This window comes from Salvelinus sp. IW2-2015, linkage group LG3 (genome assembly GCF_002910315.2).
Source record: "Salvelinus sp. IW2-2015 linkage group LG3, ASM291031v2, whole genome shotgun sequence".
NCBI classification, from domain to species: Eukaryota; Metazoa; Chordata; class Actinopteri; order Salmoniformes; family Salmonidae; genus Salvelinus; species Salvelinus sp. IW2-2015.
In genome coordinates this window covers 18,813,386-18,824,319 of record NC_036840.1, presented here as the reverse complement: position 1 = coordinate 18,824,319, position 10,934 = coordinate 18,813,386, and the positions used below count along the sequence as shown (strand labels likewise).

Below are 10,934 nucleotides of genomic sequence, written 5' to 3'. Positions count from 1 at the left end.
GCTTCTTCCTTGCTGAGCGGCCTTTCAGGTTATGTCGATATTGGACTTGTTTTACTGTGGATATAGATACTTTTGTACCCATTTCCTCCAGGATCTTCACAAGGTCCTTTGCTGTTGTTCTGGGATTGATTTGCACTTTTTGCACCAAAGTACGTTAATTTCTAGGAGACGGAAAGCGTCTCCTTCCTGAGCGGTATGACTGCTGCGTGGTCCCATGGTGTTTATACTTGCGTACTATTGTTTGTACAGATCAACGTGGTACCTTCAGGCATTTGGAAATTGCTCCCAAGGATGAATCAGACTTGTGGCGGTCTACAATTTTTTGTCTTGGCTGATTTCTTTTGATTTTCCCATGATGTCAAACAAAGAGGCACCGAGTTTGAAGGTAGGCCTTGAAATCCATCCACAGGTACACCTCCAATTGACTCAAATTATGTCAATTAGCCTATCAGAAGCTTCTAAAGCTTTTCTGGAAATGTCCAAGCTGTTTAAAGGCACAGTCAACTTAGTGTATGTAAACTTCTGACCCATTGGAATTGTGATACAGTGAATTAATCTGTCTGTAAACAATTGTTGGAAAAATTACTTGTGTCATGCACAAAGTAGATGTCCTAACCGACATGCCAAAACTATAGTTTGTTAACAAGAAATTTGTGGAGTGGTTGAAAAACGAGTTTTAATGACTCCAACATAAGTTTATGTAAACTTCCGACTTCAACTGTGTATGTATACATACATATATATATTTATTAATTTCTTCTTTGTCAGAATGCAGGAAGACTTCTTCCCCCACCACATCCCTCCTCAAATCATTCAATAAGTAGGCTAGACAGTCAGAATTTTCTTCACATTTATTATTAGCTATTAATACATGCATACTTTGCCTACAGTTTGTTTCGTGTAATACAGAAATTCTCTCTCAAGATACCCAAATTCTTTACAAGCAGTTTCTTACCAAAATTCTATACAATTTCATTTAAAACACAGAATGTTAGTTATATACAGCTTTAGAGACACTGAGTTAAATTGACTTGGTTAGAGTTAGATTGACTTCGGCAACTTATGACACCTTATTCTCCATATATGCTAGTGCACTAGTTGTAGTACAAAGTAGTATTTCATCAAAAGTAGTGCACTCCATGGACAATATGGTATAATTTGAGACTGGGCCTTAGCAGTTGTATATTTACCATGTTGGCACTAATAGTTCCAAGACATTCTAGTTTAGAATGCAAATTATAACTTTGTTGTCATGAAACTACAATATTTGCTGCAATTTTTGTTGTAATCACATTCCAGTTGTTCTTATGTACTGTTTATTGAGGATAGAAGTTGTCCATAGTTTAAGATCTAGGATCAGCATAGCCTCCCCAACCCTTACCATTAGGGGCAAACCACAAAACTGACATTACATCAGTGTTTATGATTCAACTTACTCATACTGTATTTATGTTCAGTTGGGATATATTTTAAAGGTGCTATGTCCCTTTTCATTTGCTTCTTATCCCGTGTCACGTTGAAACAACGCAAAATAAAGTATTTTCAATGCGTGTCTTTTCTCAATGTCTTTCTTCCTTCATTTTAAAACCTGTACTTATTAAAAGCCTTATGATCAGGGATCATCCCTGATTATAGTTTGGTTGCAAACTCATTTTGCCCTAGGGGCCACATGAAATCATTTCGGGGGGCACATTTGTCTCGTGGGCCAGGAGTTTGATACCCCTGCACTAAAACCACTGAGCAAATACAGAATTAACAGACAAATAAAGTCTGCAAAGTCTAGTGGTTTGAATTGTTGTTTAAACGTTGTTGAGACGACGTGAGTAACGTTAGATGAGTTAGCTAGGCAGCTGTACAATGCTACTTCATATAGCAAACAAAAAGCTGAGGCTTGAGTATAGATATAATGAACCTTGTCTAATATTGAGACTGATTATTACACACAATTCATTACCCACAATTCCACATGCCCTGAAAAAATGTGCACTTGAAAATACGTCAACTCACTGCATCATACTGAACTAGTATGTCCGTTCACTCCCATACAGAGTAATTGTTGCTGATACAAACCTATATAGTTTTATTAGTATCTTTAAACATTAATTTTAAAACTTGTGTTAAAGTGTAAAGCCATATTTAAAAGCACTGCACACTGGTATTTTATTTTATGAGCTGGGTTTTGTTTTATGAGTTTGTTGTTGTTTACAAGTGGAGAGGAGGTGGGTGGCGTTGAGTTGTTAAGAGGGATCCTATGCAGTTCCACACACTATGGTATCCCAGGGTGCATCACACCCACACTCCTCATGTGTTGCAGTGACAATCCACCGGAACATTGTCTGTCTGTCTTCTAGAATTTGCGTTATCGAGGGCAACTATCTGAACTTTCTGATGCTTAGTGTTAGTTGCTATGGGTACATATTTGCATATTTATGTGCCATATAAAATAAATAACTGAATAACTAAATTAAACATGAATGTGTCACCCACATTTTATCTCCCTTCCTCACTTGTGCTCCTATGTATTTACAATGAATCCCTTCCCTCCATTTCGGACCATTTCATTTAGTTTATTTAAGCAAGGGAAGTTGAGTTCTAGCTTTGTGTAGTGTTGTACTGTACAGTTGTGGCCAAAAGTTTTGAGAATGACACAAATATTAATTTTCACAAAGTCTGCTGCCTCAGTGTCTAGATATTTTTGTCAGATGTTACTATTGAATACTGAAGTATAATTACAAGCATTTCATAAGTGTCAAAGGCTTTTATTGACAATTACATGAAGTTGATGCAAAGAGTCAACATTTGCAGTGTTGACCCTTCTTTTTCAAGGCCTCTGCAATCCGTCCTGGCATGCTGTCAATTAACTTCCGGGCCACATCCTGACTGATGGCAGCACATTCTTGCATAATCAATGCTTGGAGTTAGTCAGAATTTGTGGGTTTTTGTTTGTCCACCCACCTCTTGAGGATTGACCACAAGTTCTCAAGGGGATTAAGGTCTGGGGAGTTTCCTGGCCATGGACCCAAAATATCGATGTTTTGTTCACCGAGCCACTTAGTTATCACTTTTGCCTTATGGCAAGGTGCTCCATCATGCTGGAAAAGGCATTGTTCGTCACCAAACTGTTCCTGGATGGTTGGGAGAAGTTGCTCTCGGAGGATGTGTTGGTACCATTCTTTATTCATGGCTGTGTTCTTAGGCAAAATTGTGAGTGAGCCCACTCCCTTGGCTGAGAAGAAACCCCACACATGAATAGTTTCAGGATGCTTTACTGTTGGCATGACACAGGACTGATGGTAGCGCTCACCTTGTCTTCTCCGGACAAGCTTTTTTCCGGATGACCCAAACAATCGGAAAGGGGATTCATCAGAGAAAATGACTTTACCCCAGTCCTCAGCAGTCCAATCCCTGTACCTTTTGCAGGATATCAGTCTGTCCCTGATATTTTTTTCTGGAGAGAAGTGGCTTCTTTGCTGCCCTTCTTGACACCAGGCCATCCTCCAAAAGTCTTTGCCTCACTGTGCGTGCAGATGCACTCACACCTGCCTGCTGCCATTCCTGAGCAAGCGCTGTACTGGTGGTGCCCCGATCCCGCAGCTGAATCAACCTTAGGAGACGGTCTTGGCGCTTGCTGGACTTTCTTGGGCGCCCTGAAGTCTTCTTCACAACAATTGAACCGCTCTCCTTGAAGTTCTTGATGATCCGATAAATGGTTGATTTAGGTGCAATCTTACTGGCAGCAATATCCTTGCCTGTGAAGCCCTTTTTGTGCAAAGCAATGATGACGGCACATGTTTCCTTGCAGGTAACCATGGTTGACAGAGGAAGAACAATGATTCCAAGCACCACCCTCCTTTTGAAGCTTCCAGTCTGTTATTCGAACTCAATCAGCATGACAGAGTGATCTTCAGCCTTGTCCTCATCAACACTCACACCTGTGTTAACGAGAGAGTCACTGACATGATGTCAGCTGGTCCTTTTGTGGCAGGGCTGAAATGCAGTAGAAATGTTTTTTGGGGGATTCAGTTCATTTGCATGGCAAAGAGGGACTTTGCAATTAATTGCAATTCATCTGATCACTCTTCATAACATTCTGAAGTATATGCAAATTGCCATCATACAAACTGAGGCAAGCAGACTGAAAATTAATATTTGTGTCATTCTCAAAACTTTTGGCCACGACTGCACACTGGTATGTACTGCAGTCCTCTACTATAGCATTGCTTGATTGATTGTGTTATAGTGCTTGAGTAGAAGTCATGCAGTGTGTTTAGCAATACTACTCAAGCAAACAACAATGTGCTAGAGTGGGTGAGTTAGGTAGGTTGGGGGTGGGTCTATCCCTTTAAAGTCTGTGTGTGTGTGGTGGGCAACAGAAATTGAATTCAATCATTTTGAATAAAGTTTTGAACACCCTTTCCTCACAAGCACCTCCACTTGACCCCTAACACTTGTCCCCTTTAACCTATTGACCCCTGACCCATTTCAGTCGGACCACTCTCCGTTGTCCTCCCCGCCGGAGTCGGAATCTGATTCACTGTACTCGACGGCGATGCGACGTGATAGGATGGTGGCCACGTCGTTTCCAACTGGCTCTCTCTTCGCTTCCTGCTCTCTCTGTTCCTGGACCTTCCTCAACTGGATACCTGGAGAGATGGAAGGAGGGAAGGTTTGAAGGAGGGATGGAGGGAGTGAGGGGTTAGATACATAGATACATATGAAGCTCTGTGTGTGTGTAACAGCATTGCTTCCGTTCCTGTCCCTCACTGGTCTTGAACCGGAGATCCTCTGAACACATCGACAGCGTGTCACCCACAGAAGCAGCCTTACCTGTTGCAAAATTCCTGTAACTTTCAGAAAGTTGCTAGGTTTTTCCCCCCTCACAATTCTGTGAATCTTTCAACCAGAATTTCTGGAAAACCCGGGAATTTTGCAACCCTACAGTCCACCAAAGCAATGCTTCTAAGGGGAATAATCTCCTTCTAGGTCTCATCACAAAAGGGAAGATACAAACACACAGCTAACTAGTGTTGTCACGATACCAGAATTTTGACTTCGATACCGATACCAGGTTTAGTATCACGATACTCAATACCATCATGATACTCGATACAGATAAACAGAAACTCAGCTACTGCTCTGTTCAATCGTTGGTAATCTTTTGAGTTCAATATCATTACATTATACAGTTATGTCAATATTTCAGACAGCCATGTACACATTAATTCACCAATTATACAATTCTGCAATCAATCTTACTACATAACGGTAATTTATTTATTTGAATGGTAAATCTCTATTGATAAACTGGGTAAATCAAGGGGCTGCAGATGACAAAATCTGTTTCCCATTCATTTGGGACTTATTTTATTGTACTGATCAACAACGTTTTCATAGAGGAAGCAATTTCTTATTTCATAAAAGTGTGCGGTGTCTCTTTAAGACCCAGTGTTGAGCTTATTTAAGAGGCACATGCACTCAAGTCAGTTGGAGGGAGAGAAATTATGCGAGGGAGGCGATGTGAATGAATAAAGTTTTTGGTGACAATCAGCTTTGAAATCAGTATAATTTACAATATGGTTTGCATATTATGACAAACAAAGCTAGCAAGGAATGTTAGCCTACAACGCTGGAAGCTACCGGTATCTTCTTGCATTGTAAAGTGTTCTAGCCTTTATAGACATTGTTGTGCGAACAGTAATAAACATTTTCAGCATTTCTACATGCCGTGATGCATTATCCAAGTGTGATAACATTCTGTGCAGCATAAGTGGGGAGCCAACATGATGCAGTCCAGACTCCCAGTGAGTGCAGTGGTTCCTCAAGACAGGCTAGAGCTAGCAATGAGTAAGTGGAGCAGGCACGATGCAGGCACAGTGCTCTGCCGCTATAAAGGACATCGGCTGCGCTGATAGACAGACTTGATCCTCTAAATAAGTATACAACGTGACACATTTGACATAAGTACCGAAAATAACAGAAATTCTAGTACTGAACCGGTTTTCATGTTCTAGTATCAACAAAGTACCGAAGTTTCAGTATATCGTGCAACACTACCGAAAACTAGCTAGCCATTTCACATACGCTAAATGTACTCATTCACAAGTGGATACATATGTATCCATCCACACACGCACACACATACCCTCTATCGGTCTCACCTCTGCGTATGGCTGCCAGCAGTTCACTGCGAGCATTGCTGATCGGAAGCACAACCTAAAGCACTGCCACACCGATCACACAACACAAACAACACACACTCACCACACCACACACACACACACACACACACACAACACACACACACACACACACACACACACACACACACACACACACACACACACACACACACACACACACACACACGAAACAAACTTAAACAAGAAAAAAAACACACATACAATAAACACACCCCACACACACCCCCCCCACCCCCCCAAACTTTCTCACCTCTACGTATGGCAGCCAACAAGGTCGCTGCGAGCGTCGCTTATCGGAATCATCGGCATCTGGCCCTTCCTGGTGGCAGGAGCTTCTCCAACAATGGCGTGAGCCAGAGACAGGATATGGGAGGGGGGTAGACCAGGTGGGGAAGGAGGAGGGGCAGCGGAGGGGCACCGGAGGGGGTGTGAGAGGGGGAGGGGACATAGTTGACAGGGGGGGCGGGGGGAGTAGGGGAGGTACTGTAAGGGCGGGACATGACCGCCACGGCCCGGGGGGAAGAATGGGGGAGGAGGAGGTGGAGTCGAATGGCAGTCTGTGCGGACGGGATGAGGGGGGGCGGGGGGGGGAGGGGCAGGGGGGTGAAGTACTCGGGGATGGCTGATGGCTGGCCGCTAAGGTAGGAGGAGGAGAAAGACAGAAAGAGAGAGAGATAAAAAGAACACAATCAGACACAAATTGGCAACAGTGGGCAAATCTGTTGGCTCGATCAAACCTCTTTAGACTAAAATCAAATAGAAATGTTATGTCACATGTCAGTGTCAAAGATATTCATCTAAAATTACAAAGCTTCAATTTAGTGTTCGGTGATTCTATTTCTATGTGGTGTTCTTACCCATATGCCCTGTAGTCCTTGACAGACAGTTGCCGTGGCCCATTGAGTGCTCCCCCTCAGAGGAGGGCGGGGTTGCGTGGGGGTGCTGAGTGCGCCCCAGAGAGGTGATATGTCGTCCCCCCGACACATACCAGAGGGGAGGTTAAGGTCGAGGGTACCCACCCCTGTCTAAGGACTGGGTCTGTGGTGTCTGAGTGAGGTGGGGGACCTGTCGATGGGGTGGGGGGCGGAGGGGGGCTGGGAGGGGTGGTTAGGGCTGGACGGGTAGGAGAGCTCACCCATGTCTGATGCCACAGACCTAGGAGAGGAGAGGGAGGGTGAGGGGTCATTTATTTTACCCAGCAGAGGGCAGAAGAGAGCTAGGCTGTGCTTTAGCACACTGAAGACTGGCCAGTCACTGAACAATTCATGACATGTGTACATTACATTCGGAAATATTCAGACCCATGACATTTTCCACATCTTGTTACCTTACAGCCTTATTCAAAAATGTTTTAAATAGTTTCCCCCCCATTAAATCTACACACAATACCCCATAATAACGAAGTAAAAACAGGTTCAGATATTTTTGCTAATTTATTAAAAATAATTAAGTGAAATATCACATTTACATGAGTACTTAGACCCTTTACTAAGTAATTTGTTGAAGCACCGTTGGCAGCGATTACAGACTTCAGTCTTCTTGGGTATGACGATACAAGCTTGGCAAACCTGTATTTGGGGAGCTTCTCCCATTCTTCTCTCCAGCTTGGTCAGGTTGGATGGGGAGCGTCGCTGCACAGCTATTTTCAGGTCTCTCCAGAGATGTTCATCCGGGTTCAAGTCTGGGCTCTGGCTGGGCCTCTAAAGGACATTCAGAGATTTGTCCCGAAGCCACTCCTGCGGTGTCTTAACTGTGTGCTTAGGGTCGTTGTCCTGTTCGAAGATGAACCTTCGCCCCAGTCAGAGGTCCTGAGTGCTGTGGAGCAGGTTTTCATCAAAAATCTCTTTGTACTTTGCTCCATTCATCTTTGCCTCAATCCTGACTAGCCTCCCAATCCCTGCTGCTGAAAAATATCCCCACATCATGATGCTGCCACCACCTTGCTTCACTGTAGGGATGGTGCCAGGTTTCCTCCAGACGTGATGCTTGGCATTCAGGCCAAAGAGTTCAATGTTGGTTTCATCAGACCAGAAAATCTAGTTTCTCATGGTCTGAGAATCCTTTAGGTGCCTTTTGGCAAACTCTAAGCGGGCTGTCATGTGCCTTTTACTGAGGAGTGGCTTCCGTCTGGCCACTCTACCATAAAGGCCTGANTCCTTTAGGTGCCTTTTGGCAAACTCTAAGCGGGCTGTCATGTGCCTTTTACTGAGGAGTGGCTTCCGTCTGGCCACTCTACCATAAAGGCCTGATTTGGTGATGTGCTGAAGAGATGGTTGTCCTTCTGGAAGGTTCTCCCATCTCCACAGAGGAATTCCGGAGCTCTGCCAGTGACCATCAGGTTCTTGGTCACCTCCCTGACCAAGGCCCTTCTCACCCAATTGCTCAGTTTGGCCGGGCGGCCAGCTCTAGCAAGAGTCTTGGTGGTTTCCACTTATGGAGGCCACTGTGTTCTTGAGGACCTTGAATGCTGCAGACATTTTTGATATCCTTCCCCAGATCTGTGTCTCGACACAATCCCGTCTCCAAGCTCTACGGACAATTCCTTCGACCTCATGACTTGGTTTTTGCTCTGACATGCACTGCAACTGTGCGACCTTATATAGGCAGGTTTGAGCCTTTCCAAATAATGTCCAATCAAATGAATTTACCACTGGTGGACTCCAAGTTGTAGAAACGTCTCAAGGATGATCAATGGAAACAGGATGCACCTGAGCTCAACGTCGGGTCTGAATACTTATCTAAAGAGGCCAGTTTTATTGCTTCTTTAATCAGAACAGTTTTCAGCTGTGCTAACATAATTACAAAAGGGTTTCCTAAAGATCAATGAGCAATGAGCCTTTTAAAATGATAAACTTGGATTAGCTAACACAACGTGCCACTGGAACACAGGAGTGATGGTTGCTGATAATGGGACTCTGTACGCCTATGTAGCTAGTCCATACAAAAACTGCCGGTTCCAGCTACAATAGTCATTTACAACATTAACAATGTCTACACTGTATTTCTGATCAATTTGATGTTATTTTAAAGTACAATTTGCTTTTCTTTCAAAAACAAGGACAAACTGTCTGTCTGACCCCAAACTGTCTGTCTGTCCCTTATTTAGACTAGTTGAGTATCTGGAGCATCAGCATAGATCTGGTACAACACTGTGTACTACTCCCTTCACAGAACAGCCCAAACTGGCTCTAACCAGAATAGAAAGAGGAGTGGGAGGCCCCGGTGCACAACTGAGCAAGACGACAAGTACATTTAGTGTCTACTTTGAGAAACAGACGTGTCACAAGTCCTCAACTGGCGGCTTCATTAAATAGGACCTGCAAAACACGTCAACAGTGAAGAGGCGACTCCGGGATGCTGGCCTTCTAGGCAGAGTTGCAAAGAAAAAGCCATGTTGACTGTCCAATAAAAATAAAATATTAAGATGGGCAAAAGAACACAGACAATGGACAGAGGAACTCTGCCTAAAAGGCCAGCATCCCGGAGTCGCCTCTTCACTGTTGACAAGCAACAAAATCCCCAAGAATCGCTGTGAAAGAATTGCAGGCCTTGGTGGCGTCTTGGGGTCACCAGGTTATAAAAAGCACCATCAGACGCCACCTCCACAACCACAGGCTCTTTGGAAGGGTTGCCAGAAGAAAGCCCTTTCTGACCTCCAGACACAGAAGCAAGCGCTTGGAGTTTGCCAAACGTCATTTAAATTATGACTGGAAGAAGCCGCTCTCGTCAGATGAGACCAAAATTGAACGTTTTGGTCAGATACAGCATTGTCATGTTTGGCGTCGAAACAGAGATGCATACAAGGAGAGGCATACCCACGGTGAAATATGGTGGTGGGTCAGTGATGTTTTGGGGCTGTTTTAATTCCAGAGGTCCAGGGGCACTGGTTAAGATTGATGGCATAATGAATTATCGGGCAACAACTATCAGGCAATTTTGGCTGACAATCTGGTTGCTTCTGCCAGAAGGCCGGGACTTGGCCGTAGGTGGACTTTCCAACAAGACAATGACCCAAAACATAACTCAATCTATACAGAAATGGTTCAGTGACAACAAAATCAATGTTCTGCCATGGCCATCTCAGTCGCCGGATCTCAATCCAATAGAAAACCTGTAGGCTGAGTTGAAGAGGGCAGTTGATAAGCGCAAACCGGAGAATGTGAAAGATCTTGAAAGGATCTGTATATAGGAATGGTCCAAAATCACTCCAAATGTGTTCTTTAACCTTGTTAAACATCACAGGAAAAGACTCCACGCTGTTATCCTTGCCAGAGGTGGTCTCACTAAGTACTAAATGATGAGTGCCAATAATTATGAAAACCTTGATTTTGGTGAAATGTATTTTGTATTAAATAATTGTATGATTTTGGTTGGTTCCATTGAAACATGAATAAAGTACATTATTTCTCACATGTTGGTATTTTGAGTTTCTCTCTATAATTATATTGTTTATATTATTTAAAGTATTGTTTGTGCATTGCCAGTCAGGGGTGCCAGTAATTTTGAAGCCCACAGTATATACAGTACCAGTAAAAAGTTTGGACAACTAGGGTTGGTATACAGAAGATAGCCCTATTTTCTAAAAGACCAAGTCCATATTATGGCAAGAACAGCTCAAAAAAGCAAAAGAGAAATGCGGAAAAAAATCAAGAACTTTGAAAGTTTTTCAAGTGCAGTCGCAAAAACCATCAAGCGCTATGATGACACTTGCTCTCATGAGGACCGCCACAGGAA

The 10,934-nt window shown here is 43.5% G+C and overlaps 1 protein-coding gene across 1 annotated transcript in view; it reads right to left on the bottom strand.

Moving 5' to 3' along the window:
• Window positions 1-833: 833 nt before the first annotated feature.
• The window catches only part of zgc:109889 (WH2 domain-containing protein), a 76,294-nt gene continuing 66,193 nt past the window's right edge, over window positions 834-10,934 (bottom strand). The window contains 9 exon segments of the mRNA XM_023970144.2: window positions 834-4,643; window positions 6,159-6,170; window positions 6,464-6,607; window positions 6,610-6,714; window positions 6,717-6,750; window positions 6,752-6,836; window positions 7,058-7,115; window positions 7,118-7,267; window positions 7,270-7,355. Of these exon segments, the coding sequence (XP_023825912.2) occupies window positions 4,483-4,643; window positions 6,159-6,170; window positions 6,464-6,607; window positions 6,610-6,714; window positions 6,717-6,750; window positions 6,752-6,836; window positions 7,058-7,115; window positions 7,118-7,267; window positions 7,270-7,355 (835 nt within the window). The 3' untranslated portion in view covers window positions 834-4,482.